Source organism: Vipera ursinii (genome assembly GCF_947247035.1).
Source record: "Vipera ursinii genome assembly, chromosome: 2".
Lineage (NCBI taxonomy): Eukaryota > Metazoa > Chordata > Lepidosauria > Squamata > Viperidae > Vipera > Vipera ursinii.
The window spans coordinates 130,638,414-130,658,707 of record NC_139513.1 but is presented as its reverse complement, the minus strand read 5'-3'; the positions used below and the strand labels follow the sequence as shown (position 1 = coordinate 130,658,707).

The 20,294-nt window shown below is 38.2% G+C and overlaps 1 protein-coding gene across 4 annotated transcripts in view; it reads right to left on the bottom strand.

The window, feature by feature from the left end:
• The window catches only part of SLC39A11 (solute carrier family 39 member 11), a 333,223-nt gene that overhangs the window by 121,938 nt on the left and 190,991 nt on the right, over window positions 1–20,294 (bottom strand). For all 4 annotated transcript variants that reach the window (XM_083351397.1, XM_083351400.1, XM_083351398.1 and 1 more), the window contains exon 6: window positions 9,691–9,861. In XM_083351397.1, the coding sequence (XP_083207523.1) occupies window positions 9,691–9,861 (171 nt within the window). The remainder of the gene's footprint in view (window positions 1–9,690; window positions 9,862–20,294) is intronic.

Below are 20,294 nucleotides of genomic sequence, written 5' to 3'. Positions count from 1 at the left end.
CCCCCCAAATGCTTTTAAAAATAAATAGTTGGTGTGCTACAAAGCAAATGTTTATTCGTAGTAATGTAAAAGACCACCACAAAAGTCCACTGAAAATAGCAAAGAGCATCATAAAGAGATTAATTCAGCTTATACATATTTTCTGACTGGCCATGGCTTCTTTTTTGAAGGGGTAAGTTTGCCAAGACAGGTACATGCTCTCAAAATTTCAATTTGAATTCTCAAAATTAATTAACTGGTAGGTGATATCAATCCTATGACTATCAACATTTTTAGCGTGATCCATGAGTGTCCGGCTTCAAACCATAGGTAATAATGTACCTCTTAGGCACATTCACAAGAAATCCAAGAACTTCAAATAAGTTTCATTTACTGAAGAAAGTTAAAAGCCAAAGTTTTGGGGAATGGTCAGATTTGCTAACTTACTATTTCACACAATATGATAAAAAAAACCACACTGACCATGTGAGAATTAAATTTCACAAATAATTTTCAAGAATAGTCTGACATTCTGTTCCATCAGTTTCTCCTTTCAGTCCAAAGTTACTATTATAATCTCTCCTTTAGTGTCTAAGATAAATGACAAGATGTGAATTTATCTGTACTGAACTATACATACTGCAACTCACTCTAGAAAATACAAAGAAGATGGTGATGATTGAACCAGCAGGTTCTTTAAGGAAATGCACTTCATTTAATAAATCATATATTTTGGAATAAAATTTACACCTAATCTTTTTACTGATATATCATGGCAAATAAAAGCGCACACAAAACTATACAAAACACAAATCTACAGCATCCAGCTCTCCTTTTTGTTAAATCAGAACTTTTAAAAAACATGATTTAACTTTCTCATTTACACCTTGCTAATTTTTATTTGTGATAGGCTTGTAACATTTTAATTCATTTCCATTTCTTGCCATAACAACCCCTGAAAGCACAAAGATTAACCAGAATAAACAGCCCCTGATTAAAAGCATAATTAATGATCTAGTAGTACATTAGCAAGTACTACTCCACCATTTGGCATCTCCCATCTATATCAATTTATTCTCTTCATTTGCTTCAGCTTGGAGCAAATTAACAAGCCTTTACTTCAACTCTTACAGCCAATAAACACAAAACTGGCAGGCAAGTCGAGCTGCTTCACTCCATTATCTTTTTCACATTTCATCTAGCTCCTTTCCTGAAATGAAAAGGTACATATGTATGTTTTTATTTTAGGAATGATAAACATTCTATCTCAGCTTCATAAAGGAAATGTCTACATCTCAAACATTAGTCAGGCAGGTCAAGTTGAAAACCATAAGTAAATGAATTTAATTAATCAATAGTAAATACTTGTATAAAAGTGATGTATATATTTGATTAATGAATAAACATATCCTATTAACTAAAACACTGACTGTGTCTGCCCTATTGCCACTATTGGAACACTTGTGCAAAAATATGTTTCCTTTGCCCACATGGGCTCCCCATTTTACAGAGAGAAAATATAATTATTTCAATGGGAAAAAACAAATCAAAGCATTTGCTGAGTATAGTTCAACTTTCAATGAGTTAATCAGCAATTTGTTAAAAAAAAATCCATCATACAAACTGTTGGACACCAGCTTTCCAAAAGAAGGAAAATTTCACAGAATTTGATACTTTAGCCCACAAACTAATCTTCCACTTTAAAAATGTATGCTTTGTAACCTGATTTACTTGTTCAAGAGATCTGTAAATGTATGCTGGGTCTGTGCATGTAGCCCTGTCAATTTATGGAAGACCAAGCATTTTAGCCAAAGAGCACGAATTCAATAGCATTTTTAATTACACTGAACTTTAATTATTAAAAAGCCTTGACTTGTGAGAACAGAAATTTCCATTGCAGTAAACTCTGAAAGGCAAAGCAAAGCAAGAACATTGCTGGGATGGGGTTTAAAAAGCACAGGATGAAGTACATTATTATTCCATTGAACTGAAACATACATACTGAAGGTGCTGTTCTCAAACTCTGCTAGCAACCTTATGGGGAAGCGGGGTGGGCGGTGGGGGGGAGAGAGAGACATTAATGCCACGACCTTTACGTGTTAAGAAGATCATTCTGAGGCCTCTATAATTATCTGAAGGTAGCTTTGTCCTGAACAAGGAAGATTAAAAAGGTTAGGCAGGCCCTTTCAAGACCTCACTCCAGCAACAGTGAGATTATTGCAATTGACCTATTGTGAAGAGGGGGCTGTCTTCTCTTTACAGAAGTTCCGTATTTTGTCTTTGAGTGACAGTAAAAAAATAGTTCAGTGTTGCTCTTCTGACAAAGCAGCAGGGTAGCATTCAGAAAGATATACCCCTTCTCACTCTATCCTTATTTGAAATGACATTTGACAGTTTGCAAAAAGGATAAAGTCCAATTAGGGTTGGCAGCTGTAACAAATTAACCTTTATGAGGTAAAAAAGCAAAATGCCCCCTTAAATTGACTGCTCCTTGATTTTATTCTGTGCCTGAGTTCTAAAAAGAAAAAAACAAGAAAAAAACACTTCCTCCTACAGTTATTAACGACACCATGCATTTGTAAGAATTACAGCTACTTCACAGCCAGAACTCTACAGGTTTGTCTTTGCCATATTGTCACAACTCCAAGCCAGAATAAGTACAATGTGATCAACTATCAGACGCAGATCAGGATGATGGTACAACAACGGAACTGCATTCAAAAAGAAGCTGATGAATGATAAGGATGCCATAAGGATACAAATTCCCCCTTGATGGCTGGGGAATTTTGGGAGTTGAAGTCCACAGGTCTTGAAGTTGCCAAGGTTAGCCACTCTTATTATAATGCCAGGAGAAGAAACATTACTGTAACGTGTAACCCATAGTTTTTTGTTATTTTTATCCATTTGGGAAATAGCTTTTGTCAAGAGGGTGACTTGATTTCCAGGCTTAAGTCTTTGACCTGCCAAAGTAGTAGGAGAGAGATAAAGGCCTTCTATATTTTGCTCAGAAAAGAACAAGTGCTTTATAGAACTGACATTAATTTGTAGATATATTGATCTTCTTATACTCATAGTCTAACGATTTATAGCATTTTTCTTATCTTTGTGTCTTATTGTGTCCAGAATGATGTCTTTGCCTTTTCGATTTGAAGATCTTCTACCTAATTCCTACCCTTGGAAGTCCTAAGGGATGTTTTCCTTAATATTATTAAGCAGAAACTTTAGTTCTTATTTTCTTCATTTTAAAACAGATCTTCCCTGATACATTTGATGAAACCTTTTGAATATTTTTGATGAAATGAACAGATTTTCATTTTGCTATAGAGCTTACACATAAGTCAGAAGATATTATGCATTATTAAGTTGAATTACTACTCCCATCTGTTAATACCTGACTGAGATTTTAAGAGCTAAAAGTATGGATCATGGTAAAGGTCAGCTTCCAGTAAGAAACCTGTTGTGGATTTCCTAGTCCCCCAAAATGAAGTAAACAGAAATAGCATGCCGAGAAATGATAAGTTCTTAAACTGTACATCACTTAATATTGCAGATACAGAGAGCTGTGGTAGTGCAGTGGTTAGAGCGCAGTATTGCAGGCTACCTCTGTATTCCCACAGCCAGGAGTTTGATCCTGACCTGCTCAAGGTTGACTCAGATTTTGGGGGGCAATATGCTGACTCTGTAAACTGCTTAAAGAGGGCTGTAAAGCACTGTGAAGCAGTATATATTGCTACATGAAATTCCTTGAACCATAAACGCAGCTTAATATTGAACACATACATACTTCTAATTAATATACATCACTTGGGGACTGCAAATCATAATATACAGAAATCAAGAGCAAATCTGTTTATTTAATAGATCATGAGAGATTACTTTCAGCAAATTTGATACTCAGATTTATTTGGAAATCCAAGTTGCTGTAAGCTGTATAATAAAGGGCAGAGCCAGCAACAAAAATAGAGACGCTGTTATAAATTTTCTTCCTTGCCATCTGCCTTTTATCGAATATACCTTCCTTTCAATCGCTTTCTTCCTAGAACATAGAAAACATTCCTATGTTATAGGATAATCCTTTCTATAAACAACACTATCCTAAATCAAAATCTTTTAAAACTTTTTACTATGGTCTTACATTTTGTGCCAAGATAGAAGACATATATAGTATATAGATGGAAGATCATTTCCTTCCTGTATTACACAGAGCAAGAAATCTTCCATGGACTTTCAATTACATACATGTAAAGGAATAAATGGCTGAACGAACTTGATCGGTGGAGTGCCTTCCAAAGGGAAGTAAGATAAAGAAGTTCCTATTGATCTTATCACACAGCAATCTACCCTTCAAGTTGAAGCTACAGCTTTAACTTCACGCTACACCAGATTCTCATTACCTCTTACACCAGAGATTGAGTAGGGTATAAACATGTCATTCCACTTCTGCAGTTTCTTCAAGAAAGGAAAAGTTAACCTGAGCCTATGACTCTTGCTAAGCCACTCCAAAGCACAGTCCCACATAATTTGATAAGTTTCTTGCATGCTTATTAGCTTCAACTTATTAGCTTCAACCCCTTAGACATTGGTCCATACATCTTAGTTGTGTAGTTTAGAGAAAAGTCCACATCAAGTTATTTTTTCCAATTTGTCTATGGGAATTGTATTTTCCCTTTTTTATTCAAAAAGAGCTTTCATTTATTTATTTCAATTTGTTATGGCCACCCACTTTAACAGGCTCTGGGCAACCTTACAAAAACTAATGCAGTATTACAACAGTTAAAAATGTAAATAAAACAAGACAACCTAAACTAAAACAGATGCTATAAAAATCAACAGCTTGCCCGTCAACACATTAACCCCAGGCATAGAGCCAAAGGCAGGTTTTAAGGGATGTTTGAAATCTCAAAAAAGTGGATATTATCAGTATCCCAGTTGCAGAGGGCTATTTCAGAGGGTGGGACCAAGTCAGAATAGGCATGTTCTTAGGCCACACAAGTTGACAACATTTAACAGAAGGGAGTGCACCCACTCTGCCCAAATGTACTGGACAGGCAAAAACAATGGAGGGAGGTAGTCCCTCAAATAACCAGGTTCTATGCCATGAAGCATTTAAAGATTTCAACCAGCACCTTGAATTGCACCCAGAAACTTACTAGACTGACATAGCAAAGGTGGCACATGTGTACAAGAAGTGCTCATTATTACTCGTGATACCACAAATTGAAACATCTGTACCTTCTAGATAGTCTTCAAAGGCAACCTCCTATCGAGTGCAGTTTGGTTTAGATATAAGACCAAAAGAAATAGACAGTTTTAAGGATAGTGTCTATCTAAAGCCATTTTGCCTAGCGTGCATTTTTGAATGACTGAATATTAGCCAAGTCCTCTAAAACATTTAAATGAATGGGAATGTGGTGTTCAAATCATTCAGCAATCTATTTATTTAAAATTCTTTACAATAGTTTTATCTACTCTAACACTGAGCTATGGTGGCACAGTAGTTAGAATGCAGTATTGCAGGCTACTTCTGCTGCCTGTGGGCTGCCTGCAGTTTGCCAATTTGATCCCAATTGGCTCAAGGTTGACTCAGCTTTCCGAGATTAGTAAAATGAGGACCCAGGACTTCCGGTTTGCCGACAGCCATAAATGGATGCCTGGAGGACAGCTCCCGTCTTCCACGTCCAGATTCGCATCGCTGGGGGGTCCTAAAAGAACCAAAGAGTTGCCCTGGAGGGGTGTCCAGACAGAAGGGGCTTTTGCAGAAATGCAGGGGGGGGCAGCAACCCCCTCGTTAGTGCCTGCATTCCCTTTGTACCGGCGGATGAAAGACTGACCATAGGAATATGGCCAGCTCCTAGGCTGCAGACAGCCGAAGTCAAATCTACCATCAGGCAACGTTAAAGCAGCGTGGAAGAGATGAGGGTAAGATTCCTCTCTTTACCTTAATCATCTTCTTTTCACATAATTAAGCTACTAAGTACTTTCCCCCCCCTGTGGAGAGGGAGGGGGAATTTAACCCTTCCTTCGGAAGGCGGTGAACAAACTCAGGGGTGTTTTTTGGAAACAAAAGAACATTTAAGAAAGAAATAACAAAAGAAAAGAACTCTTAAAGTACTTGGGGGACACTCAGTGGCGAAATTTGAAATAGCAATTCTGACTTTCTCTTTAAAAAAAACCAAGAAAATATTTAAGAAAACAAGATAAAGAGTAACCTTGAACATCAGATGTGAAAGCTTATAATGGAAGAGTTTCAAAAACAAATTCATGCTCTGTGGGAAATATCTTACCAAACTTATCAGCTCCTTTCTACAGCTGGCGATGAAATAAGAGCTTTTGGAAAAGAATTAGAAAGTATCTCGATGAAACAAACTCAAATTCAAACTGTGACTACAACTAATATTTTACTGGGACAGAACTTAACAGAAGAAATTGAACAATTAAATACACCGGCAGAAGAATTAAATAGTCAACAAATACAGGTGTTTGAAGATGGTGATGGAGAAAACATGGAAGGAAGTTTATTTTGACCAGGACAATTGTACCAAGAGGTGAAAATAATAAGATTTGGTGCTGTTGGCAGATTCTTTAATTCTTCAAAGGTGGAGACTGGGGGTCCACTTCAATATGATATAGTAATACAAGAATGATTTGATGACCCTGAGGCAAAGAAGCGTAAAATGACATGGCAAAGGAAGAAAGCAAGTATAAGATTGAAGAAATATGAACATTTTTAAGAGGCCAAATAAGGTAAAGGTAAAGGTTCTCCCGCACATGCGTGCTAGTCGTTTCCAACTCTAGGGGCCAGTGCTCATCTCCGTTTCAAAGCCAAAGAGCCAGCACTTGTCTGAGGACGTCTCCGTGGTCATGTGGCCAGCGTGACTAGACGCCAAAGGCACACGGAACGCTGTTACCTTCCCACCGTAGTGGCCCCTATTTTTCTACTTGCATTTTTACGTGCTTTCGAACTGCTAGGTTGGCAGAAGCTGGGACGAGTAACAAACTGCCGACCTTCTGATCGACAAGCTCAGCATCCTAACCCACTGAGCCACCGCGTCCCTAAGAGGCCAAATAGATAATATTAAAATAGACAGGATGGTACTGGTATTACGAGAATGTTTTGATGAGTAGATAAAAATATTGATTAACTAATAAAAAATAATAAAAATAAAAACAAAATACAAATGTGTGAATATTAACACTGAAATATTGAGTTTTTCTAAATGATATGGGTTAAGATGTATATATGCTAAGAATGATAGAAGGTAACTAATATATTTGGATGCAGAGACATGAAGGATGTATTGAATGTTAAAATGGAACAAATTTTGGTTAATTTTTAATATGTGGAAACTATAAATGAGAAACAAGAATATTGTATTGTCCTCCTCTTTTCTTTTTCTTTTTTCTTTCTTTTTTTCTTTTCTCTTTTTTCCTCCTCTTTGTGATTTGTATCTTAATGACTACTATTTTAAATATTGTATAATTGATATAGATATGGAAATGAGATAAATGAGAACAAGACTACATTACTAGGTATTGAAGAGAATTGTATAAAGGAAAAAGAGGTTTTTTTAGTAATATGAAATTGAGAAATCTTAAAACGTTTTAATTTTAATATCAATGTAAAATTAAAGCTAGAAAAATAGATAAGGTGTTTGATATTTTAAAGATGGAATGTTAAAATATGAAATATACTAAAAGATTGATGGATATATATTAAAATAAAATAAAATAAAATAAACTATTAAATGATTGATGGATAGCAATAAGAAATATGTTAATTTAGATAAGAGATAGTATATATCGAAGAAAAGAGAGAGAGGAAGTATTGGTTATAATAATGTGGAGATTTGTAATAATATGTATTTATTTGAAATGGAACTATTGTAACTCGGACACCACGTTGCTTTTTAAAGATATTATTGTAAATATTGGAAAACTAGTAAAATATTATTTAAAAAATGACCCAGATTGTTGGGGACCATAGGCTGACTCTGTATACTGCTTAGAGAGGGCTGTAAAGCACTGTGAAGCAGTACATAAGTCTAAGTGCTATCGCTATTTATCTGAATTTGGCTGAAGAAGACTTGGTTCAGGCTACAATGAACATCAATCTCTTTGCTGCTATCAGAATCAATAGCAAATTGATTTATTTAAATTACAATACATTTCAAGAGAATGATACATGGCACCACAGAATGGGAGCATGTAGGTGACCCCAGTTAGTATTTTAATAGGAGAAATCTCAGAGTTCTATGCTTGACAGGGAAGTTGAAAAAGGCAAATGGGAAGAAGGTAATGGCAAAGTATGTCTCCTATTACTGCTAGTTCAAAGATTTAGGAGACCATCATATAAACAAAAAGCTTTAAAAATTCTCTGTTATCAGTGAAGAGACCCATTTCCTTGCCAGGTTAAAGGCTGTTAAAAAGAATATCAAATGAATATCAAAAGGTATAGGTGATATATTGGTTCTAGGAGGAACATAGTTCAATTGCTGTAATTTTTCTAACTTCATACCATTTATTTCAATAAATATTGATAAGGTAAACTATGAGAATTGTACTTGTAAAGAAGAACAAGTTTGAGGCAGCTGCCAAAGAGCCTGATATCTTTTGCAGCAATGGGGTTCCATACTTTTAATATTGAATAGTGAGTAACACTGAATAACATTGATCTTAAGAGTCCTGGTGGACAATCACTTAAATATGAGCCAGCAGTGTGCTGCAGCTACCAAAAAAGCCAACACAGTGCTAGGCTGCATTAACAGAGGGATAGAATCAAGATCACCTGAAGTGTTAATACCACTTTACAATGCCTTGGTAAGGCCACACTTCGAATACTGCATCCAGTTTTGGTCACCACAATGTAAAAAAGATGTTGAGACTCTAGAAAGAGTACAGAGAAGAGCAACAAAGATGATTAGGGGGCTGGAGGCTAAAACATATAAGGAAAGTTTGCTGGAATTGGGTATGTCTAGTTTAATGAAGAGAAGGACGAGGGGCGACATGATAGCAGTGTTCCAATATCTCAGGGGCTGCCACAAAGAAGAGAGAGTCAAGCTATTCTCCAAAGCGCCCAAAGGAAGGAAAAGAAGCAACGGATGGACAATAATCAAGGAGAGAAGCAACCTAGAACTAAGGAGAAATTTCCTGACAGTGAGAACAATTAACCAGTGGAAGAACCTGCCTCCAGAAGCTGTGAATGCTCCAACACTGGAAGTTTTTAAGAAGAGACTGGACAGCCATTTGTCTGAAATGGTATAGGGTTTCCTATAGGGTTGGACTAGATGACCTCCAAGGTCCCTTACAACAACAACAAAATCATCATCAACATCATCGTCATCATCATCATCATCATCATCATCATCATCATCATCATCATCATATATCCTGTAGATAAAGTATCCTTAAATTGAGCTCAACTACTGGCCACTACATAAACATCTTTTTTTCTTTTTGTTTTTTTGTCATTAAGAATTACATTCAGTTCAAAGTTAGAAGGCCATTCATCATTCCTGCATTACAGAGACATAATTATAATGCCAACATCACTCACTGCACTGCACCTATTTGCAGTCCCTCCATTAACCTTATCAAATCTGAAAAGCACCTAGAGTATTACTTTGATGCTCCTTAAGACCATAATGAAAACCCTACCTATGGTATTTTCAGGTCTGAGAATTATAGACATCAAAAGAGCAAAACAGGGCTTACCAGGAATGTTGTGTATTGTTATTGCTAAAATCAACAGCAGGATCCTCCTCCAACTGCTGCTTGCTGGAACAGGAGGGTTGTCTTTGAGAGTGGGGGACACTGCAGGAAGTTCTGGCTGATTATGTTCAGCACCTTTCCTCCTTTGATATGGTTCCCCATTTTCACCTTTGTCTAGAGGAAAAATAAAAAAAAAGTTTACAAAACTTTAGGTTGTTAAAACAAAGAAATAAAGGAAAGATACAAAGATGATGAGCATATAGAGTTTAATATTAATGTAAACCATCTTTCCCTAATATGGTTCCATCCGCATGTGTTGGAAAATTGATAGAAAATTAGGAGAATTGCAGTTCATCACATGGGGGGAGGGAGGGAAGGATCTGAAATGAAATATTTAATTAGAGGTTAAAAACCTACAAAATATTGTAGAAATGCAATGGTATATAAATAAAATCATGTTATCAGATTTTCCACTATATATAAAGTGAGTCTGAGTGAACACCACAATTTGGGACTTGTTCATATATCCCAGGAATAACTTGAAATGATTGCTTATTGCTTTTTGCTACATTATTGTAAGTGTCCATAGAATGCAATCTACAGTGGGCAAAAAAGTCAAAAATCAAGTAAACCATGCTAACATTTCACGCAGCGATCTTAATAGAATATTACTGGTAGCATAGAGAGCTAGTATTTGCAGCTTATGCACAAGAGGTATTTTCTAATAGAGTAAAATTATAAACAGAAAGCAGCAAAGAGAAAGAGTTCAGAATGAAAAGAATGTACATGAGCATGTAATAATACAGTCAATCATTGCTACACTAAAGGATAGAGTGTTCATTGGTTAACTCTCAAAAAAAAACCATTGTTAGATTCTATCTATTCTTCTCTTTTCTGACAGAGCTGTCTTCAAAAGGTCTCTCTGATTTAAAGGCCAGTATGAGCAAAGCAAGTTTAAATTAAGGCCATAGAAAAATGGGCAAAATACAGCATTTTGAAGTACAATATCACATTCTTTCCACTGATTAGTAAAACTTAGAAGATCCAGATATATTAATATAACAAAGGCAGATGTTTCTGAAATTTACATAAGCAACAGCTGTACTCTGATTACAATTATCTGACATTTTCAATGCATCTTGACTCTCTTTACCCAACCACCTTAAAGTCTCCAGGCAAACGAACAAGTTTCAGAAGTCATTTGAAGGCACTTCTCAATTAATGTCAGTTGCTTCCCATGCCATTTCAAAGCAGTTTAATGCTAATGTTCATGTTGCAAATAACTTGGCGGCCCCTGAAACTCTCTAGCACATTAAACATTGGCTTAGAAACTAAGTAGAGGAAGCCAACAGGTAAAAACAAAAACAACATGCAATCTTGCATCCTGCCATTTGAAATGACAGTTTTGAAAGAGAAGGAGGGAACCCGGACAGCATAAAAATATTCAGTGGTATTGTAGAAAATCTGGTCTGACTCCATTGTCAGTGCAGGTTGTTCAAACAAGTATTAAATAATAGGAAACACAAACTGGCATCTAAACACATTAAAATAATCAGGTCTTCCAAACAGATATTTTTACCCTGTAAAAAAATACTAATATCTCATAATGGTTTGGCAAACACGAGGAGACGAACAAAACCAGATGAATTTAATCAACTTCTTTTGGTCACCAGAGTTTGGGGAAAAAAAATCAGAGAAGAGCAACTAAGATGATCAAAGGTCTGGAGACTAAAACATATGAAGAAAGGCTGCAGGACTTGGGTTTGGCTAGTGCTAGTCTAAAGAAAAGAAGAAACAGGGGCGACATGATAGCAGTATTCCAGTATTTGAGGGGCTACCCCAAAGACAAGGGGGTCATATTATTCTCCAAAGCACCAGAGGGCAGGACAAGAAACAATGGTTGCAAACTGAACAAAGAGAGAAGCAACCTAGAATTAAGGAGAAACTTCCTGATAGTGAGGACAATTAACCAGTGGAACAGCTTGCCTCCAGAAATCGTGGGCGCTCCATCACTGGAGATTTTTAAGAAGAGCCTAGACAGCCACTTGTCTAGGATGGAATAGGTTCTCCTGCTTGAGCAGGGGGCTGGACTAGAAGACCTGCAAGGTCCCTTCCAGCTCTATTCTATTTATTGCTGTGGTAATGATACAAATTGAGAGCTGTAGCTTACAGATTTATTACATTTGGAGACAGAGTGTTGTGACTCAGGGCCAGCCTGTGGGTCCGACAGCCGGGTCCGATGTATCGGAGGACTCAGATGTGGGGGAGGAGGGAAACGAACCGGCTGATGATGATTTGGAGACTTTGCAGAGTCCTCAGCCGGGAACCTCTTCTCAGCTGTGTGAGCCCGAGAGTGCGGAGGATGATGACCCACAGCTGGCCCTGTTCAAGGACGCCCGACGCAGGAGGCAGACGAGCAGGGACAAACAAAGGAAGGCTATGGGACTCCTCGGGAGGAGGCACAGGGAGACCACGCCCTGAGCTCTCTATAAAAGGAGTGTTTGGGGAGGGGCTGGTTGCTGAAAGCAACTTTTCCGTTTGAGAAGTCAAGCTCTTGTATTCTTGTAACAGTGTAATTAAAACTTGGCAGAAGCCTTTTGGTCTTGGACGCTTTCCAGACTCTTCTTTTGATTAGGGGTGCGAGAAGAGGGCTGGTTCAGAACACAGGGACCATGAAAGTTACAGTGAAAGCTGGCTTGGGAATTCTGATAGTTGAAGTCCACAAGTCTTAAAGTTACCGTGGTTGGACATCCTTGGTATTTTATTATTTATTTATTTATTTTAATTCCATTTATATCCTGCCCTTCTCCAAAGACTCAAGGCGGCTTACAAGCTTAGCAGCAGTATATGGCATAAGGAGGGGAAGAGATGAGGAAATAAAAATTCTCCCCCCAATACATTTGGAAAAAAACTCAGGAAATCACAGCCCTATCTATTTTGAGATGCAATCCAGCCTCTCAATATCCTTACCCCATTGAGGGCATCCCTCCCCTCCCAAAGCCTTGTAACTTCTTGCCCACCAAACATTTAGCCCTAGGTGTAAACAGTACTGTAATTGACAGAAATATTATGTTTCATATTTAAACACTGACTCCTAAAACTATAAGAAACTATAAGAAAAAAAGACTAAGAATAAAACCCTTTTTGTATTTTGAAAAATAAAAAACAAATATGTAATTTTTAAAAAAGAATAAAAACTTGAGTTTTTCATTAAAGGTAAAGGTAAAGGTTCCCCCGCACATGCGTGCTAGTCGTTTCCGACTCTAGGGGCTGGTGCTCATCTCCGTTTCAAAGCCAAAGAGCCAGCGCTTGTCCAAGGGCGTCTCCGTGGTCATGTGGCTGACATGGCTAGACGCCAAAGGCGCATGGAACGCTGTTACCTTCCCACCGTAGTGGTCCCTATTTTTCTACTTGCATTTTTACATGTTTTCGAACTGCTAGGTTGGCAGAAGCTGGGACGAGTAACAGGCGCTCACTCTGTTACGCGGCACTCGGGATTCGACCCGCCAAACTGCCGACCTTCTGATCGACAAGCTCAGCGTCCTAACCCACTGAGCCACCGTGTCCCGAGTTTTTCATTAAAACTCCTTTAATGTCAGGCAAGGAAAGATAAACTCTCTCGCAAACCAACTCATGACTACATGTATAAAGCCATGAGATTTTCTTGCCAGCAGGACAGAAATGACTTCAGGAATACTTTATCAAGTTCCCAGTTTGTACAACCTTTGAATGCCTTGTACTCAAATCCTTTCCAGCTCTGATTCTATTTTGCTGTTTTTGCTGATCATCCAACATCAAGTAGGTGCTGCTGTTCCCCCTTGCTCAAAATCAGACTTGGTGTCATATCACAGCAATCAACACATAGTGCTCAACTTATTTTTCAGCATAGATGTGTATCTTTTGAACAGAGCTCATTCAAATAGCTAAATCTGAGACTTTCTCCGAGAAAAGCTGTCTTAACAATTAACAAGTCAGAATGACACGAACGCTGTTGCTGTTGCTAAGAGGAAGAACAAAATAAGAAGCATTATGTTCCACATTTATTTATTAAATATTTTTAACCATCCAATAACTAAACACCTTATCTGTTTTACAGTACGACACATTAAAAATATAATCTGAATAAAAGCATAAATATTACAATCAAATAAAAGGTAGGTCTGTGACCTGTATTAAAGTTTAGTTAATTGATTGATTGAAATACAAAATGAAAGTACCATAGAAACAGGCAGCAGTAGGGTAGTCATTCATAATCTAAAACAATATATTAAACACCAACTCAGGAGCCTGGGAAATGGGAACGTACAAAACTAATGCTAACGTAGGCACCAGCTGAGGCCTTCTGGAGAGGGGATTCCATAAATGGGGTCCCACCACAGAAAAAGTCTTCCCACTTGTAGAGGTCTACCTCTCTTTCTTTGGAGGGACTTGGAAAAGACTTAAAATTGGGAGGGAGGATATGTATGTGTTAGTCTTGCAAGGTAGACCAGAAAGGAAGTACACCCAACTGAACTAATTCTACTTTAGAATTACTATAGTTTACATTAGCAGAATCTTGCTGGGTGGAAGGTATCCTCCTTGGTCTTCTTTATTGCCTGAGTGTCCTTTCTGAGATGTTTGCCATGTCTGCATTCCTTCTGCAAGCTAAGCTGCCTGTAATGGAATGCATTGAGGAAGGAAGGGGAGGGGATAGGAAGAGATGTTGCCTAGGAAACAATCAGAGAAGAGAGGCAGGAGCCCCCCAGTGGTTTAACAGTTAGATAAAGAAATTTAGGAAGGGCCCCCATTCATAGATTAAGAAGTGAAATGTGGCAGCAGGAGGTTTGTGCCTTCAAACTTGCAAGGTTCTATTAATGTAGCTTTACAACAAAGTAGAATTAGTTCATCTAATCCTGTTTCCTGACTGGTTTACCTGGAAAGGCTGATAGGACCAACAGGGCATCACTCAGCTGACGTCAAGCCCAAAAACAACACGTGAAGTTACTTCTGAGTAGTTCCTTTATTGTTGCTAACCTTCAAAAAGAATCTTGTCAGAACAAAGGAATTATCTGCAATAATTGTAGACGTAGTCTGAGAATTGCTAGGAAAAGTCCAACTTGGTTCTCTTCCTGCCTTCCAAGCTCCACTATCCCTTTGCCCTCTAGGAAAGAGGTTCCCCCACCCCCGCAACTCCTCAATACATTCTGCCACAAGTGGACAAATGTGTCATCCCAAAATAGTATCCCTCTAGAGCTAGAAGTTAATGAGCATGCAACCTGGGGATCCTGGAGTTTTATCTGGCATGCAAATTGAAAATCCTACTGTTAACTTATTTACACATTGTTGTTATTTTTGAGGAATCCTCTCATGTACAAGTACAACTTGCTACTACTGTATGAGTTACATGTTATTCTACTGAGTAATTGTCCTGATAGACTGAAGTCATACAGATTGCTGCAAGCCTTACTGGATCATACTGACATGCTCTGAGTGGGAAAGGAATTCATTATCTGCCTTCCGCCCAAAGAAATTTATCACATCCTAGCAAAGAGATAGGTAATTAATCATCTGAAATATTTGTGTCAGCTCCATCAGCTGCCCTGTTTCTTACATTAACTTTTAAGGAAAAAAACCCAGTGGCCTTTTCTACAGCCTCTCCACTGGCCCTGTTATATTTCAGTTGGCATCAAACTGTGCCATCATGATTTAAAAATTAATGCTACGTAGCATAGGAGCAACTCTAGAAAAACAAAATACGGTAGTCCCAACAAAAATAAATTATGTTAGAATACAGAAACCCAGACCTTTCCTCTAGATAAACACTTGTTTGCAAATCATTTTCTGCATTACAGCAACAGAACAACTAGGCAAATCTGTGTCTGATGATTCAGAAAGCTATGGCTGCCCTATGTGCTAACCACAGGGTAAGGCTTTGCACAAGAACACTTCCTTAAGCATAACACAGCTGTCAATAGGACTGCACTTTGGTTGTCTAAGTATTCCCAGCTCTGTGTGTTCCTTTATCTTTATCACAGTGGCTTTTCACCACTCTGGCACACTGATCTTTGCAATATGTTAATCTTGTTTCCTAGGCAGGAAGACTGAGCAGGCCAAGATTATCCAATACTGTATATAAATGCCAAGAAATAATTCAGAGCACCTTTGTAAATGAGGGAACTGAAGTCATTCTTGAAGGGGTAGTTGTGTGACTCTATGACAGCAAAAACAGAACACCTCAGGTAGCATTTTAAAAGACTATCTCATTTATTATCATATAGGCTTCGACACATTATCACACCCCCTTGCCACAACATGGAATATAATCCTTAGAAATATGTATATTTAAAATAATTGATTGGGTAGACAGTGAACAGATAAATAGGAACTGTATAAGGTGATTATTATTTAATAACAGTGATCATTGTTGGATGTGACCTAGCTATTCCTGTATTGATTGTGATTATGTGCTATCACAAGTCATTGTTGACTCCTAGCGGCCACATTCCTCCCCCATGCATTATTTATTATTAGGTGATAATAAATAATGCATGAGGTATGTTATGAAGCCCAGTTTCTGTTTAATCTATGGCAGGGTTAATAAATTCCATCCTAGCTGGAATTATTGTGCTCAAGGATAACCCTGTTGAGGTCAGCATCTTTAGTCCAGAACTACAATTGATGGTTGTAACATCAGAGCAATAACACTCTTCTTTCTTGTGAAGACAGATCTATGGTTCCAGGCAGTTATCAAACATGAGCAATCAAATGTAGACATGTCAGAAGGGTACCAGTTTTATTTTATTTTTTGAAAACTGTACACGGTCACAGATGAGGTGATAAGAAAAATGAGACAATCAAAAAAGACAGGTATCACTAAAAGATCTGAGTGAAAACATGTTTTGACTTTCGCGTTTACTGCAGTAAGAAGCAGACTTGCTTCATTTCCAAGGGCTATATGCTCCATAAAATAGGGGAGATTGTGCGATAGCTATGGTCACTTTGTTTTTGTCCCACAGGGAGCACTGCATATCACGTAAATTTAATAGTACACTAGAGAGATCTAAATTCAGCCTAGTAAATTGCTTTTCCACCAATAAACTAAGAGCTCTTCCACATTCCAAATTTTAGCTGTTTGTCATCGGTGTGTAAATCAGCTAGAACTGAAGCTGGTTTAAGAAATCCATTCCTGGAATTCCGCACTTTCCTCCACTTTGGCCAAAGTGATGGTGAGTGCTCTGTCTAAGACATGGTTAACAAGGGCCCCAATTGGCAGTTTCCCCTCCTTCTTTTCCTCTCCCATCCATGCTGGTTATCTGCTTTCCTTTCTGTGTGCACCTCTTTTTGAGGACGGAAAGGAATAAAACACTTTGTTCTGAACCAGCCAACTACCGGCCTTGTAATAAGGCAAACCCCTGTTCAAACAGTAGAGACTGGAGAGCGTCTGAGGCTGCAAAGCGTCTGCCAAGATTTATTACTCAATTAACAGAACAAGAAACAAAAACACTGGAACTTGAATCCTCAAGCGGAAGGGTTGCTTTCAGCAACCAGCCCTTCCCCAAACACTCCTTTTATTTAGAGTTCAGGGCGTGGCCTCCCTCTGCCTCCTCCCGAGGAGACCCGCAGCCTTTCTCTGCTTGGTCCTGCTCGACTGCCTCCTGCGTCGGGCGTCCTTGAACAGGGCCAGCTGTGGGTCATCATCCTCCGCACTATCGGGCTCACGCAGCTGAGAAGAGGGCCCCGGCTGGGAGCTCTGCCAAGCCTCCAAGCCATCATCAGCCAGTTCGTCTCCCTCCTCCCCCTCATCTGAGTCATCCGATACATCTGAGCCGGCTGCCGAACCCACAGGCTGGCCCTGAGTCACAACACACTTTTACCTTTTTTTCACTTGGGCTGGGAGAGGAAACTGGAAATTGCAGCCAGTTATAAAAATAAATAAATAAAAAACAAAGAAATGGCCAGGATTTCAACATTCCACTATTCAATCTGTTAAAAAAACACATAACCAAAAGGTGCAGCCTTTCATAGTGAGCAAGGCCGACCTGCCAGAGCATACGCCATCTAGCTGGCACAAAAGAATTTGTATAGGAGGGAATGAAGCACAGCAGGGAGATTAGATGATCTTGCTTGTATTAGCAGGAGAAAAAAAGCCTTATTTTTGATACACATCCAGCATTCCAGATAGAAATTCCCTTTCTAATACTCTAGGGCATCGGTCCCTAAACCCTGGTCTGTCTGCAGCATGCCAGAAACTGGGCCGCGCAAACAAGCGAAGCCCCATCCGCAGGATGCAAGCACATATAAAACCACAATCCTTCCAGTTGGCGGAAAAACCTCTCTCCACAGAACCAGTTCCTATTGCCCATAAGGTTGGGGGTCACTGCTCTAGGGATCTGCTGAGGAAGACATCATTTGTTGCTGCCCCCCTGAAAAAGCAGGTGGCCTATCCTAATGCTGAGGTAAATTAGTTAGTCAGCTATAAGACTAAAAAGATATCTATTTCATTGGACAACTCCTTTCACTTGTTCAATATACTCATATTCCTGATTTCATAAAACCAATCTTCAGTTCTCAAACGACAGACTCATAACTGCCACCTAAAGGTAAAAGGTAAAGGTTCCCCCGCACACACATGCTAGTCATTTCCAACTCTAGGGGCCGGTGCTCATCTCAGTTTCAAAGCTGAAGAGCCAGTGCTTGTCTGAGGACGTCTCCATGGTCATGTGGCCGGCATGACTACACGCCAAAGGCGCACGGAATGCTGTTACCTTCCCACGGTAGTGGTCCCTATTTTTCTACTTGCATTTTTTACGTGCTTTCGAACTGCTAGGTTGGCAAAAGCTGGGATGAGTAACAGGCGCTCACTCTGTTACGCGGCACTCGGGATTCGACCTGCCAGACTGCCGATCTTCTGATCCACAAGCTCAGCGTCCTAACCCACTGAGCCACCGCCTCCTATTCAAGCACCAAATATTAAGGCAATGCTTTCCAAACTTTTTCTTTGATTACCAAAAATCGCTTTTTCAGAAAGTCTAATCCAACTCAGAGGACCAGCCCTAAATGCCTTCCTTCAGCAGGATTGCTGAACAAATGGACATAACTTCAGGACTACCTGTATTATGAAAACAATATCACTGAATGATCTTTATGTCATTTCAACAAATTACTGTTGGTAATCTCATTGATTTTCATCTTAATAGGAATACTTTGGGAGTTTTTCAAATATATTTTAGAACATGTGGCAATATTTAAGTCAATTTAAATGTTCTGAAGAGTTTGGGTGTCCTTACACAACGATAAACCACTTTTATGTATTTCTTAGTAATTTACCAAGATTTGGGAAGCAGGAACTAGTGTTTCTCAGGCTTGTATAAACATACTATTACCTCTTGGTTTCAGGGCCATGACATGCTGAGTAAAGACCCCATTAAATTATGGGAAGTGCTAAATAACAACTTTAAACGACTGGGGTACTAAAATTATTTGCATACTCTTAATAGCAATGGGTAATTAACAGTTTTGCATGGCTTTATTCATTCGTTCATTCTTCTCTGCAATAAAGATTCTTCTTTAGCTGAGCCATGAGCGCCAAGCCTAGCAGAGAAAATGGCCTCTGGCTCATCTTTTCTGCAAGACTTTGACAGCAAGACAACAAAAGCACACTAGGAGTCTACCAACAGTGATCAGGATGAGATGACACAAGTCTTTTAAAATCTTCAGAAAAGAAAATCTTAAATGATGGAATTGGCAGAGATAACAAACCTGTTTCAATTAAAGATAACTTATCTATTTTCTGGATTTTATGCTTGAAACAGGAAAAAATGAGCATTTGATTTTAGGTCTGATGTTGGTTGTTATAGAAATGGCTTATATCTATCAGAAATGTAAAGCAAAAAGTTGAGGCTGTAACTGTATTTTGTATTCTCTTACACCAAAAAGAGTTGAAAGTCACTGCTATTTTTCTTTGCTTTTTACCTTACAATTCTTTCCCATCTTCCCTCTGATCTTTATTTCCAATTATATATTTCCATTTGTGTTTTATATTACAATAAACTCTAATGATTTTTTTTTAAAAAATCCTTTAGGGAAAAAGATCTTGATTTAATCCAGTTCCAGTTCCAAATGCATTTATTTTGTGAACATTTATGCTTGTGTAGGGATTGCTACAAGACATGTCTAATTATAATTAAAAATTATAGTTCATTTTTAATTACTATGGTTAAAAATAATTTAAAAATCCACGTTATCACCAAGCTGCAGTATCCAAAAATTCAGCTCTTGCAAATCATAATACATTGGATGGTTAACACAAAAGCATCAAGAAAATTCTGTGGTAATTTCCTAGCAATTTGCAAAATGACAAGTATACAATTTTATGTCCTATTACATACACATATAACATTTACTGTCAAAATCTTTCCTTGCTCCTTGTTTACTGTTACATGGAAAACTCTTTCAATAATTGAGTTATAAGACAGAAAGCAGGTAGATTTTGATATACAGTATAAATATCTATGTTCAGGTATTATAGTAATAGAAAGCTAGGCTGCAATTCCATACAGTTATAGTACATAGGGATAAATACCACAGAACCTAATGAGATTTAATTTAGACATGGACAGTATATCACC